Genomic DNA, 19,682 nt, shown 5'->3' on the forward strand with positions numbered 1-19,682 from the left:
GAATACAGAACTTGTGTCATCATGGTACAGCTGTACATGACATTGGCGATATCATATTTAAAGTATTATATGCAGTTCTGGTTACCCTCCTGTAGGAAGGATACCATTAAGCTGAAAAGAATGCAGAAAAGATTCATCAGGATGTTACCAGGACTTCAGTTTTAAGGAGAGGATGGATAGGCTCGGACTTATCACCCCAGACTTCAGAAGAGGGGGGGAAGGAGGTGCTTATTACAGTAGACGAAAGTATGAGAGACATAGATAAGGTGAATGATCACAATCTATTTCCCCAGAGTAGAGGAGGCCAGAAAGAGGGAAGGTAGACATAAAAAACTGGAGTAACTCAGCAGGTCAGATAGCATCTCTGGAGAAAAGGAATAGGTTACGTCTCAGGTTGAAACCCTTCTTCAGATCGAGTCAGGGGAAAGGGAAATGAGATATAGATGGTGATGTAGAAAGATCGAGAACAAATGGTCGAAAGATATGCAAAAAAAGTAATGATGCTAAAGGAAACACGCCAGTGTTAGAGGGCATGGATTTAAGGTGAGGGAGAAGTAATAGAGACCCGAGGGACATTTCACACGAAGAATGGTGTGTCTATGTAATAAGCTGCCAGAGGAAACCATTGGGGTGGGTATAATGGTGATATTTAAAAGACATTTAGACTAGTATGTGAAAGGTTTGGAGGGATATGGACCAAAAGCAGCCAAATAGGACTAGCTTAGTTCTAAAATATGGTCGACATGGACACGATGGGTTGAAGGGCCTGTTTTCATACTGTAGACTCTCAGGCTCAGTTAGATCAGACCAGACTACTCTAACTTGATTGCCTGGAATAGTGTTCTATACACTGTCCAAGGCTAGGGGCTCTGTACACAAGCTGGGAACCTGGAAGGCAGTCTTAGGCTTGACAAGGAGCATGACTGGGGAAGGGGCAAGGAGCTCCATGGACTAGGTCCACTGAAGCCAGCTGAAAACCACCACACAGCTGGATGCCCGAGTCCAAGCAGCAGCCCTTCCATCTCAGCCATAGCTACCCAATTCTCAGGGACCAGGCCCGCTGGGTTCAGTTTAGAAAGCAAACGGCCCCAGGGATTGGGTAGGTTTTAGTTCAATACCCAAGCACACCTTTACTATTGACCATTAGCATATTTCCATGGGTGCTGCTTAATGACAAATTCATAAGAATGCTTGAAACTACCTTTGTTTACCTTATAAATGTCAAAGCATTATTTCTACTTTTGCACACCAAACTTAAGTAAATGAGAGTACAGAGGAGATTAAATGGAATGGGTCTGGGCTGATTGTATTCATCGGATTAGACCCATAAAAGAACAAAGATAGATTTGATAATATTCAGAATCACAAAGGGTTTTAGGTAGTTGGAGTATTATGTGCGATTCTAATCTCAATAATAGAAATCTGGAAGCATTGAAAATCATTTAAAGATTACAAGAGTGATACCCAAACAAAAACAGGAAGGGCTGACTAAGAATGAGGCTTTTTGGCAGGCAGCTAGAACACTGCCTGACAGGTCTGAAACTTGGCAGGGTTCTGATACAGATAATTGTAGTGTACGGACTTCCATGCAGGGAATGTTCAACGTGTCTAAAACTAGGTACCATTTTTACATTGAACTAGTCACTAATAAATCTTGTACAAAATTCAACAGATAAACAGAGTGGCAAGAAGAACTGCAGATTCCAATAGCACTTTCTAGGAAAGCTGGTTAAATATAAATTGGAGAAAGGAATAGTGTGATATGTTGGTAGGTTATGTTGAAGTGGAGTGCGAATGGTGTCATGGAGCACCAATAATAACATGAATTAAATGGTCCAAGCAGCTATCAATTTTACATATTGGGATAGAGGAAATGTAGATACCTTGAATTGTACAACTTTCCCAATGCTCTTAAATTCAGGCAACACATCCTCATAAAATTCCATGAACTGCTGGTAAATGTCCTCCTCACTGTGCTCCAGACCAGAATCGGTATCATAGTCATCTCGCCTGCTTTCTTCCATGCCAAAAGTAATAAACATGGCTCTAATAAGAAGGGTCTGACTTGATGCTGGATAGACATGTTTACGAGAGCACCTGTGTGAAGAAGTGTCATCGTTGTTACAATGAATGTAACAATCATTTTTAGACATACCACCTTTTAAAAAAAACACAGAATTTCAAAGTAACTGCATCTCAGACCTGTATGTATACCTTCCTGTGTTATAATAAGGGGAAACATTTAACACCAGGCATGTGAGTGAGGTGTAAAAAAAAAGAGGAAAAGAGCCGAGCGCTTGCGCGGGGTGTACAGTGGGGGTCAAAAAATGTGTTGTTTTTTTTTAATTTACACACACAATTACCAGTTTCAGGCCACTTTTAGTGCATTTCAAAGTAAAAACGGACATTACAAAATAATGTGAATATGTCACTGTATATTAATAACATTTTGAAGTAAATTTGCACATTAATTTATAATCAGCCAAAAACGTGGTAATTGGCTGTTCTGTTGTGTTTTATATTTTAACCCTGTCTTAATTAATTTAGTTATATAATCTTGCACTTAAATTTAATATTTACTCATTACAGTTCCACCACTGATTTTCTGGCACTCTTGGTTACCGAGCTTTGCTGGTTTACGGCTATGGGGATAGATTTGCTGGCCCCAGCCGCAATTGAAGTCCCGATGAGGTTGACTTGCCCAGCCTGGGTGCCACATTTTCGGGGAGACTTCCAGGGCGCGGGGATTTCTCGCGGAACCCCTAGCGACCTCTGGCAGAACCCTATTGTTCATTACAAGTCTATGCAACGTTTATTTTCTTTTTTTTTTTCCTATCCGATTTCTCCGTTGGTAAATGCGATTTTGCCAAAGTGAAAAACGTGGAAATCATGCAAAAAGCGTGGAAAATGGATTTTTAAAACACGGAAATCTCCGGAAACGCAGAAAATTCACATGCCAGAAAATTCACAATTCAGATTAGATTTTTTTTAAGTGTACTAATCCCTACCATCTCCAAACTGAAGAAACCAAACAGTTCTCACTTTGTGGAGTTCCTGCACTCAGTTTGCAGGAATAATCCTGAGCTTCCAGTTGCCTGCCTCTTTGCTTCACCGTCAAACTCATTCTAATTCCCGCCTGTGACCTACTGCACTGTTATAAGATTCAAGCAAGCACAATGAACATTGCCTCATCTTACACCTGGGCATGTTGGAAACATGTCCAGACTAAAGATCAAATTCTCAACTTAGAAACATAGAAAATAGGTGCAGGAGGAGGCCATTTGGCCCTTCGAGCCAGCACCGCCATTCATTGATCATCTACAAACAGTAACCTGTGCCTCCCTTCTCCCCAGATTTCCTTGATTCCTCTAGCACCCAGAGCTCTATCTAACTCTCTTTTAAATTCATCCAGTGAATTGTCCTTCACTGCCTTCTGTGGCAGAGAATTCCACAAATTCACAACTCTCTGGGTGAAAAAAATTCTTCTCACCTAAGTTTTAAATGGCCTCCCCTTTATTCTTACGTGTCCCCTGGTTCTGGACTCCCCCAACATTGGGAACATTTTTTCCTGCATCTAGCTTGTCTAGTCACTTAGAACAGACAGTACAGCACAAGAACAGGCCCTTCGGCCAATGTCCGTGCCAAATATATTACCAAGGCCTTCTATTACCTACCTGCGCATTCCTTGTTTATATATATGCCCATCTAAAAGCTTCTTAAATGCCATAATTGCATCTGTCTGAATCACTAACCCAGGCATCGCATTCCAGGCAATCACCGTCCTCTGTAAAAAATATTGCCCTGCACATCTCCTTTAAACTTTGCCCCTCTCACTTTAAAGCTATGCCCTCTAGTATTTTTTTTTCTATCCGAGGAAAAGGTTTTGACTGTCTACCCTATCTGTATCTCTCATAATTTTATACACATCGATCAGGTCTCCCCACACTCTCGTTCCAGACAAAATCCTAATCTGTCCAATCTCTCCCTATAGCTATATGCCCCGTAATCCAGGCAACATTCTGGTAAGCCTCCTTTGTACCCTTTCTCCACATTTTTCTGTAATGGGGCGACCAAAACTACACACAGTATTCGAAATGTGGCTCAACCACGATCCTATAAAGTTGCATCATGACATCCTGACTCTTATACCCAATGCTCAACCTAGGAAGGCAAGCATACCAAATGCCTTCTATATTGTATTTACTCGAGTTGCCACTTTGAGGGAGCTATGGACTTGGACCCCAAGATCCCTGTGTACATCAACACCATTGAGAGTCATGCCATTAATTGAATGTTTTCCCCTAACATTTGACCTCCCAAAGTGCAACACCTCACACTTGCTTGGATTAAACTTCATTTGCCATTTCTCTGCTTATTTTTGTAGCTGATCCATATCCCGCCGTATACGACGACCTTCCTCAGTCCATGACCCCAGCAATCTTGGTGTCATCTGCAAACATACTAACCAACCTGTCTATGTTTATAGCCAAGTGATTTATTAAGGTCTTTATTTATTAACAGAGGTCTTAGCACAGATCTCTGCAGAATTCCACTGGTCAGACCTCCAGCAGGACCTTATGTCTTCTATTAATAAGACAGTTCCAAATCCATATAGCCAAGTCACTTTTACTCCCCTGCATCCTAATCTTCTCGATCAGCCTACCATGGAGTACTTTATCAAATGCCTTACTAAAATACATGTAGGCAACATCCACCACCCTCCCCTCATTGATCATCTTCGTCACCTCAACAAAATCTCGATCAAGTTATAGGACACGATCCGCCATGTACAAAGCCATGCTGACTGTTGTTAATTAATCTATCCCCCTCCAAAAGGGAGTAAATCCTATTCCAAAATATCCTCTCCAATAGCTTCCCTAACTGGTACGTGGCTCACTGGCCTGTAATTCCCTAGATTCTCTCTACATCCCTTCTTTAAAAAAAGAACAATATTAGCTATTCTCCAGTCCTCCAGACCTCAACAGTGGCTAGCGAAGATGCAAAGATCTTCGTCAAGGCTCCCGCAATCTCCCCTTTCAATAATCTGGGATAAATCCCATCAGGTCCAGGAGATTTATCCAATTTAATGCTGTTCAAGAGTCCTGACACCACGTCCTTCTTAATCTCAAACTGCCCTTGCACATTAGTGTTCTTCACAGTGTATCTGTACACTGTGAATGGCTTAATTGTAATCATGTATTGTCTTTCCGCTGACTGGTTAGCACGCAACAAAAGCTTTTCACTGTACCACGGTACACATGATAATAAACTCAACTATTCACGCTTCTTCAGTCCTCCATTATCTCCTTGTTGAAAAGAGATGCAAAGTACTAGTTTAGTATCATACCCAGGCTCCAAGCATCAATTCCTTGCTTGATCCTTGAGGGGTCCCACCCTCACTCTGGTTACACCGTTGTTTTTAATACAGAATAAATGGCTTAGGAATTTTCTTTAATCCAACTCGCCAAAGTCATTTCTAATTGCCTGCTTGAGTTCTTTCCTTTTCTCATATTCCTCAAAAGCCCTGTGTGATTGCAACCTATTAAAGCTTGCTATTAAAGCTTTTGATCAAATTTACAACCTCTTTGGTCATCCAAGGTTCCCTTACTTTGCCATCCTGATCCCTCCTCCTTACTGGGACATGCCCGTTCTGAATTTCAAATAACTGGTCTTTAAACGACTCCCACGCAAAATGTAGACTTACCCAATAACAATTGCTCCGAGTGTACTCTCTCTCCTGACCTCTGGCTCTGCCTAATAAAGTTGTAGTTTGCCTTACTCCAGTTTAGTACTTTCCTGCAAGGTCCCTATTTAAAGCAATTTTAAAATTTATGGCGTTATGATCACCCATCCCCAAAATGCTCTTCCACTGAAACACCAGTTACCTGGCCAATGCTCATTTCCCAACACAAGTTCCAGTATGTTCCTGGGTTGGACTACCCACATACTATTTTAAGAAAGCCTCCTGGATACACCTCACAAATTCTGCCCCGTCTAACCCCATGGCACTGAGCAAGTCCCTGTCAGTATTGGGGAAGTTAATGTCACCCACTAAGACAACCCTGTTGTTTTGGCATCTTTTGGAAATCTCTCTACATATTTGTGCCTCTTATCACCCACCTGCTATTGGGGGGCCTATAGTACAATCCCAATAGAGTGCTTACACCTCTTTTATTTCTAAGCTCCACCCATATTGCCTCAGCAGACAAATTCTCAAGTATGTCCTCTGTGCTGCTGTCTCCCTGATCATTAGTGCAACTCCTGACTCTTTTGCCTCCCTCTTGATCACATCTGAAGCAACAATACCCCAGAACATTGAGCTACCAGTTGTGTCCCTATCGCAACCATGTTTCCACAATATCCACGTTTCCCAAGCATCGATTCATGCTCCAAGTTCATCTGCATTCTCCACAATACTCCTTGCATTGAAATAAACACATTTTAGCCCATCAGCATCACTATATTTCATCACCCCTCCCTACCTGTCCATCCTTTGAGTCTTACTGATCTTAACCTCCACCTTCCCATCACTCATTCCAATTTCTGACCTACTACTGTGGTTCCCACTCTCCTGCCTCTCTAGTTTAAACCCTCCTGAGTAGCACAAGCAAACCTTCCTGCAAGGATATTGGTCCTGCTCCAGTTGCTCTTTCTTCCTGTCTATATAATAACCATTACTTCCTGCCATCTTTTTCCTTTTCTCCGCAGGCTGTCCTGTTGGACATGGAGCAGCAAGCCAGAACCACATTAACTACAAATTAACAAAAAAGGACACAAAGTGCTAGAGTAACTAAGCAGGTCAGGCAGCATCTCTGAAGAACATGGACAGGTGGTGTTTTAGGTCGAAACCCTTCTTCAGACTGATTGTAAGGGGGGGGGGGGGGGGAAGAGTGAACAGAAGAAAGCCGGAAAAGAGGAGAGGCAGGACATAGCATGGCAGGTAATAGGTCAACACAGGTGAGGGGGGGATTTTGACAGGCAGATGCTTGGAACAAAGGCCTGAGATGAGAACCAAAGCCAGTTTAGAGAGTTGCAGATTACGAAACCAGGGGGAGGAAGGTAGAATGAGGGGGAGGTGGGGTTGTGGAGTGGAGAAATAGGTGGGAATCCAGGTGGGGCACATGCGAAAAAACAGAGGGACGGGTTAGATTAGAGGTTAGCTAAAATTGGACAATTCAATGTTTAGACCATTGGGCTGTAAGCTACCCAAGCAGAATATAAGCTGCTGTTCCTCCAGTTTGCATGTGGCCTCGCCCTGTCAATGGAGGCAGCCCAGGACAGAAAAGTCAGTGTGGTAATGGGAGAGGAGTTAAAATGGTTAGCAACTGAGAGATCTAAGCCGTTCAGCAAAACGGTCGCCAGGCCTACGCTTGGTCTCGCCGATGTACAGGTGGATACATTGGGAACACCAGATGCAGAAGATGTGGTTAGAGGAGGTACACATGAAGCTCTCTCATCTGGAAGGACTGCTGGGGTCCTGGATTGAGGAGAGGGAAGAAGTATAGGGACAGGTGTTACATCCCCTGCGTTTGCAGGTGAAAGCATCACTCTGTTTCAGGACCGATGAAGGATCCCATATCTGATAAATTAACTGTATCTCTCCACAGGTGCTCCATGACCTGCTGAGCTTTACTAACATTTTCCATTTTCTGTTTTTACATCACATTTTTATTTCAGATTGCTGGCACTTTTATTTTTAATTCAGTGTAATTTATGGACTAATAGTCAAGACCACAAAAGGAATGCAGGCATGTGAATGAGGTAAAAAAAAAAGAGGAAAAGAGCCGAGCACTTGCGCGAGGCGTACAAGGGGGGTCAAAAAATTGGACATTTTTTGAAAGTTTACACACAAAATTACCAGTTTCAAGCCTCTTTTAGTGCATTTCAAAGTAAAAACAGATATTACAAAATAATGTGAATATGTCACTGTATACTAATAACATTTTGAAGTAAATTCGCACATTAATTGATGATCAGCCCAAAAAGGTGGTAAGTGGCTTTTCGGCTGTGCTTTATATTTTAACCCTTATATAGTTATATAATCTTGCACTTAAGATTATATAATCTGTGCTTTATATATAGTTATATAATCTTGCACTTAAATTTAATATTTACTCATTACAGTTCCACCACTGATTTTCTGGCACTCTTGGTTCCAGAGCTTTGCTGGTTTATCCAGCTGGCCAAGGAAGTCGGCTATGGGTATAGGTGTGCTGGCTCCAGCTGGGCTGGAGTTCCAGAGCCCCGGCCGCAGGTTGCAAATTCAACCCACCGATCGGCCAAGGAAGCCCCGATGAGGTTGAGATTGGCTGCCTTGCCCAGCCTAGGTACGACATTTTCGGGGTGACTTCCAGGGCGCCGGGGGATTTCCCACAGAACCCCTAGCAACCTCTAGTGGCCAAATTGACAAATTGGCCATGGAAGTCCCAATGAGTTCGAGATTGGCTGCCTTGTCCAGCCTAGGTGCCACATTTTCAGGGAGACTTCCAGGGCGCGGGGGAATTCTCCCGGAACCCCTAGCGACCTCTAGCGGAATTCTAGTGTTCATAACATGTCTGTACATTGTTTTGGGTTTTTTCCGATCCAATTTCTCCGTTTATTTGGCAAAGTGAAAAACGTGGAAATCATGCAAAAAGCGCAGAAAATGGATTTTAGAAACGCGGAAATGCACATGCCTGGGAATGAGACCAAAATAAAAAACATCACCAATTTAAAAAAGTTGGACAGCTTAAATGGATAATAGGGATAGTCAAGGATAATACTTTCAGGTTTTGTAAAATACTTGTCAGTTCTACCTCCTGATTTTACTCACCTATCACCAAATCTGCAAGACCCAGTTTTAAGAAAGAATGGACAATATGATTTATCCTTTTCTGTCCCATAATCCTCTGGTGCTTCTGGATTATGCCACGTGCCACCATTTTCAAGCTATTAGCAAAATAACAGTAACATAAATGATTAAGGATGAGCATTTAAAAAAAACTAAGGTCGCATTTAGAGAATTATAGTGATCATGCAATGGATTTGCAAAAAAAGGCAAAGTGCTGGTTTAACTCAGTGGGTCAGGCAGCATGTCTGGTAAACATGGATAGGTGATGTTTCTCTCCCAACATATCCAAGTCCTTCTGCCAGTCAGCCACTTTTCTATCGAAGCTTGCCTCTAATACCAGTTCCTCCTATATCTGTGTTAGTAGCCTCACGTGCGGCACCTTAGCAAAGGCCCTATGAAAATCCATGTAAGCAACACCCACTGATTCTCCTTTGTCTATCCTATTTGTTACTTCCTCAAAGAATTCCAACAGATTTGTCAGACAATATCTCCCCTTTAAAAAACCATGTTGACTTCGGCCTATTTTACCATGTGGATTGGCAATCATGAGGCAACATAGCAGAGGGATCTGGGGTCCAAGTTCATAACTCACTGAATGGCAGTACAAGTAGAGTGGGTGGTTAAGAAGACGCATGGTATGCTTGCCTTCATTGCTAGGGGCATTGAATATAAGAGTCAGGAAGTCATGATGCAGCTATAAAGGACTGTGGTTAGGCCGCTTTTGGAGTATTGTACAAAGTTGTGGTTGCCCCCATTGCAGGAAACATGTAGAGGCTTTGGGGAGGGTGCAGAGGTGGTTTACCAGAATGCTGTCTGAATTGGAGAATTTCAGCAGGAGAGGTTGGATAGACTAGGATTGTTTTCTCTGGAACGTCAGAGGTTGAGGGGTGACTTGATAGTATACAAAATTATGAGAGGAATTGATAGAGTAGGCACTCAGAATCTTTTTCTCAGGGTGGAAATGTCCAACAATAGAAGATATAGCTATAAGGTGGGGGAGGGGGGGAGGTTTCATGGAGATGTGCGGGGCAAGGTGTTTTTTTACACGTCGTAGGAACGCACTGCCAGTGGAGGTGATAGAGGCCGATATGATAGTGGCGTTTAAGAGGCTTTTGCATACGCACATGGAAGTTCAGGGAATAGAGGGATATGGATCATGTAGACAGATGATATCAATTTAACAGCACCATGTTCGACACAAACATAGTGGGCTGAAGGGCCTGTTCCTGGGGTGTACTATGTGCTTCCAAGTACCCCGACACCTCATCTGTAGTAATGGACTCTTAAAATCTTACCAAGCACTGAAGTCATGCTAGTTGCCCTAAAATGTCCTTTCTTTTACCTCGCTCCCTTCTTAAACAGTGGAGTTACATTTGCAATTTTCCAGTCCTCTGGAACCATTCATGACTCTAGTGATTCTTGAAAGATGACTACTAATGCCTCCACAATCTCTGCAGCTACCTCTTTCAGAATTCTGGGGTGTAGTCGATCTGGTGCAGGTGACCTATCCACCTTCAGACCGTTCAGCTTCCCAAGCACTCAATCCCAAATTCCACTGCTGTCCGTGGGACAAATAAAATAGGATTAATGTAGGATCAATAAGGGTGGATACTTGATAATCAATGCAGTAGGCCAAAGGTACCTTTACAATATTGTATGATGAGACCTGGGGCAGATCAGCCACGATCATTCTGAATGGTGGGACAGATGAGAGACTTGCACCTATTTACTTGTATTCTTGCAGTTATAATGCACAAACCTGTGTTTATGACAGTTTGCAACACAATTAAGATTACAAACATAACTACAGAGTACCTCATTAGTTATTAAATGTTTAATGGACAACCTAAAGCTACAAAAAAAACTTTTAATTATGGACCTTTTATGTTGAATGCTCGAGGACATTAAATTTTGAGCAGAAAGCAGCCTGAGGGACTAAAATATATATATACAATTACAAAAAAGACTAATTTCTTGGGGCAAAGGAATAAATAAAAACTGGGGCAATTAGTGGAACGATTCAAGGGGATCTGACGAAAAATATTTTCTCCCAGAGGGTGGCAGAGGTCCATATAGACAGAAGCCCTCATTTCATGCAGCTGAAAACCATGACCTGTAAAGCTGTTGACCCAATGTTGAGCAGTGGGATTAGGTTTGTTATAGGTCTTTATTCAAAATACCATGGGCTATGTCGCCTCCTTGTCATACAACTGATTATGTGACCAAATGGCCTTCAGTTATTTGGTGCAGAACAGATCCTTTATATCAATTCAGCTATGGATACAACTTTACTAAATAGTTTTCATTCAATGTTAACAGTTTAAATTACATAATTATTCAAAAACAGACAGTACCTGACTTTCCGCCTGATCCAGCATTTTCTGAACAGCCTCCTACAAATGGTGTAAACATAGTACTGGTAAAAACCCTGCAGTATACGTCTGCTACATATCTGATTCTATTTGTTAAGATTGAGAGCTTTAGAATGTGAATTCCCGACTGTCAATATATCCAAGTTATTTGAAAACAATTAAATTAAAAATCATAAATGTACAGATTATCATCTCAATCCATTTGCCAAAATATGAAACAGATTTTTTTCCAAAAACATGCACAGCCACATCGATATTAAGGCTCTGGTTTGTGACTAGCTCATTCCTTATTTGCTAGATGCTCAAGATTGTGGCATAGGTTCATCGAAAGGTATGGATAAAAAGAGAATGGTATTTTCCTTATTATTGTGTACAAAGCAAAATTAGATACCAGTTCTATATAAATTTGGTTCTAGCAATTGATTTTGATACACATTACAAGATTTGAGTAAACTGCTCACGATTAAACTGCAAGGTTGTGAGACAAAAATATTTCCACTAGTAAACCCTTTACATTTTGTCTAGGGCGAGGTAACATCTTAACCAAAGAATCTGTGAAATAACTGCTAGTCGCATTTATTAAGCATTTCAAAAAAGATACGTCTTGATGAATTAGTCAGTAAGGATGAGCGGTGGAAACTCTTTCGTACAGGATTGTTAAGGAATATCATTTGTATAGGTCTAAATAATTTTCACCATGTAAATACAATGCTGGCACAACAAAAATCATCATTTAAAAGGCAAGGAATATTGCAGTTTCTGTATAGTTCCTACATTTTAAAATTGTTCATATACAATCAATTTGTTATTTACATTCAGTACCACGTTGGCTTAATCTTGGAAAGCATTGGAATCTCTGCAACTTTTAATCATGATCTTCTTTCAGAAATGACCCACAGACCTGTACCCACCAACCTTTCTTCACAATGAAAAATATGGAATAGTATAATCTTATGATCACACACTATGCGAGGAAAATTCAGCCTACTAAATTATTTATCTATGCATTATTTAAAATAAACTTGAGATAACCAAGTTTTCACAAATTACAATTGAAATTTGCTGCTGAGATTAAATTCTCCAAATCCATACACTTTAGTGAAGACTAGTTTGACTCTTCACTGAGGAAAAACGGATCCAACAGTTCATTATATTTTGTTGAATGTTTTTTGTTTAAATAGTTGAACGTCTATGTAGAATTAAAAAAAACTATTTAATAAATATGAATTACAGCTGACTTTAAATGTGATCTGTCCAAATCATCTCAACAGCCCAAAGTAATGCACAAATTTGATCCCAAAGACCTATCTGCACTACATGCCTACCAACCACTATTACCTTTGACCTGATGAAAATACCATACTACCAAATTCAGCTGATCCTTCTACCATCTAAATTCATGGATATGCTTTAACAGTTTCATCAAGTGGACACTCTCTAAAGATCTATCACAATGAGTTTTTGTGAAAGTATTATGATGGTGCAGTCCACAAATGATAGAAAATGGGAAATATTTTCTACTTTACCATCAAATATGGTTAATTAAAAATGAATTGTTAAGAACTTAAATATAAAAATGGTTTCAAATGGTTATCAGAATTGCAAAGATCATGCAGATCTGAAACTCAGCAATGGAAATAAACACAAAATCCCTGCAAACACCAAGTTGATTCAAATCTCAAAATTATTTTGAAATAAATCAATTTGGCACATTATTAAGTACAGACTGACTATAAAAGCTAAAAGACTGATCAAACAGTTTACCAATCATTTGCTCTATTGAGTTGAGCCTCAGTAAAGCATATGACCTAAAAAGGAAAAGTTCTTGTAACATCTCTGGAGCCATGCAGTTGAATGCATTGAACCTCTCGCAACTGTATACAAATTCAGTTTAAACTGATTGAAAGCAGCCATGTTTGCTGCTCAGACTGTAGGCTGCCTGCAAACCCTTGACAGAAAATGGCCCCTGCTTTGGCAAACTCACGCAGGATAGGTGGTGAGACACAAAACCCGAGACCATATTGCAACAGCGTGCCTCAAAATATATCCTGATAGTAAATATGCTGCAGATGGACTTGAAGTATTTAATTTTGAACTTGAAGGCATAAAGTATTCCAGTCACAAGACCCAGCTTGAAAACAAAAAACTGTACTGCATTTAACTCCATGAGTCTTTGTCCATTTAATTCTATTTTGAACTAAATGCAGAAATGTTAAGATTCCAAAGTGCTTTTTAAAGAGGATATAAATGTTGTGAATTTATCCTCCTAGAGCTGGAATCACCTCTCGTTCTCTCCGCTCCTGACGTTTGTGTTCTACTTCCTCCTTTTCTTTCATCTGCTGCTGTTCCCATTCTTCTCTGATTTTTTTCTGGAGACAGAAAATAAGCACATCACTGTGATACCTCATTTCACAAAGTTACATTAATGCTGAAAGTATCTCATGTCAATCTCACTTTTCAGGTTTAAATATAAGTTAGGAATATTAACTGGAATAATATTTTACCATCCTCTGGAATATTTTATCTAATAGTAAAAGTGAAAAGCTCAAGATACGAATTAGCAGTCAGACCGTTCCGGACCCCGACTGATGCCTGGAATTGCTGCCAGCAGTCCCCACCCACCTACATTTACTTAACACTGACAATCTCACTGGCCTTCTGTACCCAGGATTCAGGAAGTAAAATCTAGATAGGTGTAGATCAGTCACTGAATTCGCAGTCCATGTCGGGTATTTGCAGATGCTGTTCCTGCAAGAAGTTATCTTGCACATGCGTGTTACCCGGGGGAGTCATCTTGTTCAGGAGCTGCGGCTTTGTCTGTAATCGTGCATCGTCAGGGGGTCAGGGGAGAGGGCAGGAGTACTGCTTGTGAATGATCAGCCATGATCACATTGAATGGCGGTGTTGGCTCGAAGGGCCAAATGGCCTACTCCTGCACCTATTGTCTATCGTCGTGGTCGGTAAACTTAGCTTGAAGTTAATAACATTGTTATTCTTGCAACTTCATACATGGAGTCAGAAGTTTTATTTCGGAACTTTCATGGACTGTTTTTTCTTTCCTTCAACCGGGATCTGTTTTTCAAGCGAGGTCAAACCTGCTAGACGGCGCAGCTAGCAGCTTTTCATTCAACATGGCGGAAGCATTCTGGAGGTCGGACCCACACAAATAGGACATTTTCATTGCGGCGGCACACTTTGACAAGCCAGATCGCACTAAAGCATACATTCTCCTCAACGTGGCGGGGCCAGAGAACGTGAGCAGTCTTTTGTGTATGCGGGGGAGGTGAGGGACCCCGCCGACAGAGGAAGCATCCGCTGAATCCAAAGGGGATCCTGAATGCCTCAAGAGGAAATTTCAGGGGGTATGCAGTCCTCAGACCAATGTTACTATGGAGAGGCCCAAGTTCAACACACAGAATCAAAAGGCTGGTGAGACAATTGAATCATATGTCAAGTGATTTAAGGATTAATGCAAAAAGCTGCAATTTTGGAGATCTCTATGATAAGATTAGAGACAGGCTAGTCTGTGGTATCTATAACGGCAATTTGAGAAAGGTGCTACTGCGTGATAGTAATTTGACACTAATTAAGGCGGTCTCCATCTGTCAAGTTCATGAGATGACTGAAGAGCACAACAAACCGCAGACTTCTCCACAGCATTCTGTCACAAATGTTGATGCAGTCCAGGCTGGGTTCATGAGAAAGCAACAGCCTGAGATAAGAGTGAAAAACTAGTCAAAACAAGCTGGGACACGGCGTATTGTCAACTGCAACAACTGTGGAGGTAGCCATGCAGTTGCAAGAGACAAATGTCCAACTTTTGGTCAACAGTGCTATGACTGTAAAAAATGGGGTCATTTTAAAAGGTGCTGCAAGTCCACACAACAAACCTACAACAGGCAGAGACCCAGGAGGACCGTCCACCAGCTAGAAACTGATCAAGCCGACGATGATGACACTGTCTGCATCGATGGGATAACACTGCAAAAGCCTACTGATTCAACTGAGGCAGATAGAAAGAGTGATGAAGCCTTGGTCACGGTGGGAGTTAATGGCATTCCAGTTTAAATGAAAGGAGACACAGGTGCCAAGTGTAATGTGCTGTCGAAAGACACATTTGAACAGCTACAGGATGAAGAACAAATAAGAGCATGCATTAAAGCCACAAACCTTGTTGCATATGGGGGCAGTAAAATCAAACCGGTCGGTATGGTTAAGTTGCAGTGCCACCTAGACAATAGGTGCAGGAGGAGGCCATTTGGCCCTTCGAGCCAGCACCGCCATTCAATGTGATCATGGCTGACCATTCTCAATCAGTACCTCGTTCCTGCCTTCTCCCCATACCCCCTGACTCCGCTATCCTTAAGAGCTCTATCTAGCTCTCTCTTGAATGCATTCAGAGAATTGGCCTCCATTGCCTTCTGAGGCAGAGAATTCCACAGATTCACAACTCTCTGACTGAAAAAGTTTTTCCTCATCTCAGTTCTAAATGGCCTACCCCTTATTCTTAAACTGTGGCCCCTGGTTCTGGACTCCCCCAACATTGGGAACATGTTTCCTGCCTCTAACGTGTCCAACCCCTTAATAATCTTATACGTTTCGATAAGATCTCCTCTCATCCTTCTAAATTCCAGTGTATACAAGCCTAGTCACTCCAGTCTTTCAACATATGACAGTCCCGCCATTCTGGGAATTAACCTAGTAAACCTACGCTGCACACCCTCAATAGCAAGAATATGCTTCCTCAAATTTGGAGACCAAAACTGCACACAGTACTCCAGGTGCGGTCTCACTAGGGCCCTGTACAACTGCAGAAGGACCTCTTTGCTCCTATACTCAACTCCTCTTGTTATGAAGGCCAACATTCCATTGGCTTTCTTCACTGCCTGCTGTACCTGCATGCTTCCTTTCAGTGACTGATGCACTAGGACACCCAGATCTCATTGTACATCCCCTTTTCCTAACTTGCCACCATTCAGATAATACTCTGCCTTCCTATTCTTACCACCAAAGTGGATAACCTCACACTAGAGGGACAGCCATACACATTGCAATTCTATGTTGTCCAGGAGGATGCTCTGCCACTGCTAGGGCTACGTGCATGCAGGCATATAGGCATGTACACCAGTTGTGCCCCACTGAAGATGATCAGATGTCACGTCGAATTCAAAAACAGAGTACAGTGATCTTTTCACTGATGAGCTTGGAAAGCTGCCTGTAACATATTCCATGACACTCGACCCGGATGTGAGGCCCGTTGTTCGTCCTGCACCTCGCATTCCTGTGGCTATGAAGGACAGAGTCAAAGCAGAGCAAGACAGAATGCAGGAATTGTGTGTCATTCACTCCGGTATCTGAGCCAACCGATTGGGTGTCATCCATGATTGCCACCAACAAGAAGAACAAACAGGAAATCAGAATATGCATCAATCCAAGAGACCTGAACAGGGCTTTGAAAAGCCCACATTACCCTATGCGAATGGTGGAAGAAGTGGCTCCTCACATGTCAAATGCAACGGTGTTTTCTGTATTGGATGCCAAGAACTCCTTTTGGCAGATTCCACTTGACCACACATCTTCAATGCTAACCACTTTTAGCACTTCTTTTGGTCGCTACATTGCCATTTGGACTCACTGCCAATGAGGTGTTCCAATGCTCCATGGAGCAGATTTTCGCTGGATATCCCTTTGCGGTCGGTCATAGTCGATGCCATACTCATTGGAGGCAAGAACGTAGAAGAACACGACGCTAATTTAGGAAAAGTGCTCAACCGTGCCAGAGAGGTGAACTTGAGGCTCAATCCTCTCAAATGCAAGTTCCGGCTGGACTAGGTCAGCTATGTCAGACACGTTTTCACAAGTGAAGGCCTCAAAGCGGATCCTTCCAAAACAACAGTAATCAGCGAAATGCTGGTGCCACCAGATGTCCCTGCTCTGCAAAGATTTCTGGGGATGGTCAATTACCTTGGAAAATTCATTCCAAACTATAGTCAGCTGACAGCTCCACTGCGACAACTCACACACAAAGACACTGCTTGGACTTGGCATGAGCAGCAGCAAAATGTTTTTGGGGCACAAAAGCGGTATATATCTTGCCCACCTGTTCTGTCGTACTGTGACGTCAGCAAGCCGGTGACACTCACCTATGATGCTTCTCAGCATGGACACGGTGTGGCATGTTTGCACGAAGGAAAGCCCGTAGCATTTGCCTCACGGACGCTGACACCGAAACCAGATATGCGCAAATTGAAAAAGAGCTGTTGGCGGTGGTTTTTGCGTGTACCAAATTCAACGATTACATCCACAACCAGCCAGTGACCATAGAAATGGACCACCAGCCCTTGGTCACCATACTAAAAAAGCCCATACATGCGGCATCGGCACGACTTCAAAGAATGATGTTAAGACTTCAAAGGTACACCATCACCCTCATTTACAAATGTGGAAAACAGATACACCTGGTGGACACTCTGTCTCGAGCTCCCAGGAGTTCCACAGTTCTGCACGCTGATGAGGTAGACAGCTTTGATGTCATAAGTCAGCTACATATCCTCTTCTCGCCTTGAGGAGTTAAAGAGACACACCGCAGATGACACAACCCTGCAGAAACTCAGCACTATCATCGGACATGGATGGCCCTGCAAACAACACATGTTGCCACATGTTATTCGCCCTTATTTTCCTTTCCAAGATGAGCTAACTATTGACGACAGGGTCACTACACAAGGAGTACATCAGCATTATGCCCTGAGGGCATCCTGGTGCAGAAGCTACTTTAAGGAGAGCAAGAACCATAGTTTTCTGCCCTACAATGGCAGATGACATCAACAACGAGGTACAGTCATGCTCTGTGTGTAACAGCACAAAGTCACACCAGCAGAAAGAACCACACCTGCTGCATCCAGTTCCAGATCTGCCTTGGTCGACGGTAGCAACAGACATTTTTGAATGGCACAGCCAGCGATACTTGGTGCTAATGGACTCATATTCCGGCTGGTTTGAGATCGACCTGCTTTGTGACGCACTTCAGCAGCCATCATTTTAAAACTTAACAGACACTTCTCGGTTCATGGAGCACCGCACATCCTTATATCAGACAATGACAGATATTTCACAAGCTTTAAAGACTTTGCTAACATAGTGGGACTTTACTCATGTTACCAGCAGCCCAGAGTACCCCCAATCTAATAGGTTAGCTGAAAGAGCTGTCTGCAGCACAAAACAACTCATGGAGAAGTCTTACAGAGACAGAGCTGATGTTTTTATAAACCTCCTCAATCTCAGACACATGCCACGTGACACAACGCTTGGATCTCCAGCACAAAGACAAATGTCAAGGCAGACACGTACTACTCTCCCAGTCTCAAGGAAACTGCTTGAACCACATATGCATAAGACTCAGGAGGTACAAGCCCAGCTGTCACGGAGAAGGTGCTATAACCAGTCAAGCCGACCACTTCAGCCTTTGATGGAAGGACAGGTTGTCAGGTTACAGACCTCACAAAGTTACAACCAGATTGGCATGGTAAAGGAAATATGCCAGGAGCCCAGGTCTTACCATATCCACCCAGAAGGAAAGTTGTACAGGAGGAATTGCAGACACATTTTGCCTGTAGTTGAGCCTGCCCCAGCACAGCCAAATCAACCAGCACAGTTAGATCCATGTGACACTGACACCGATCACCAGGATACTGGACTTGGGTCAAGCGACGATAACGCTCTCACAAGAGACGGACAAGCAATAATGGACAATGAGCAGTTTCAGGTTCAGGTGCCTGTGGCTAAGCTGCCTTTGAACACCACTAAGGGTCTGTACCGAACATACTCAGGTTGTGTCAGCAAGCCAAATCCACAATACACTTCTTTATTATGTTGGTCACTTGTTTACTATGCTGTGACCTTAAGTTTGTGTCTTACAGTGTGTACATTTGTTTGGCTATAGTGTTTAGTATTTAGTATGTAGTACCTCTTTCATTTGACGTTGTTTGGCCACAGCGTTAGTATTTAGTATGTAGTACTTCTTACCTTGTATGTTTATTTTAGCAGTAACTGCATTTTGTATACGGCCTGGTATATTTACTACTTCACATGTTATTCCGTTTTGATATGGAACATGAGCTAAGGAAAGGGGATGTAGATCAGTCACTGTATTCGCAGTCCATGTCGGGTATTTGCAGATGCCATTCCTACAAGAAGTTATCTTGAGCATGCGTGTTACCCGGGGGAGTCATCTTGTTCGGGAGCTGCGGCTATGTCTGTAACCTTGCATCCTCGTGGTTATTAGACTTAGCTTGAAGAATAACTTGTTGTTATTCTTGCAACTTCATATCCCAACTTCATTGGTTTCAGGCACCAAACTCCTTGGCAGAATGCAAGGGTAGGGGGAGAAACCTGGTCTGTCAAAATTAAGAACCTCCTGAGAAACTAATTAATAAATAAAAAACACATTGCAGCACTTAAAATGATGAAATAATTAAAGA

The 19,682-nt window shown here is 42.3% G+C and overlaps 1 protein-coding gene across 1 annotated transcript in view; it reads right to left on the reverse strand.

Moving 5' to 3' along the window:
• Window positions 1-19,682, reverse strand: part of zrsr2 (zinc finger (CCCH type), RNA-binding motif and serine/arginine rich 2) — a 31,476-nt gene that overhangs the window by 5,976 nt on the left and 5,818 nt on the right. Inside the window, exons 5-8 of the mRNA XM_078409340.1 lie at window positions 13,485-13,571; window positions 11,185-11,223; window positions 8,813-8,928; window positions 1,884-2,097 (exon numbers count right to left, since the gene is read on the reverse strand). Coding sequence (XP_078265466.1) covers window positions 1,884-2,097; window positions 8,813-8,928; window positions 11,185-11,223; window positions 13,485-13,571 — 456 coding nt within the window. The remainder of the gene's footprint in view (window positions 1-1,883; window positions 2,098-8,812; window positions 8,929-11,184; window positions 11,224-13,484; window positions 13,572-19,682) is intronic.

The sequence above is a fragment of the Rhinoraja longicauda genome, chromosome 12 (assembly GCF_053455715.1).
Source record: "Rhinoraja longicauda isolate Sanriku21f chromosome 12, sRhiLon1.1, whole genome shotgun sequence".
NCBI lineage: Eukaryota > Metazoa > Chordata > Chondrichthyes > Rajiformes > Arhynchobatidae > Rhinoraja > Rhinoraja longicauda.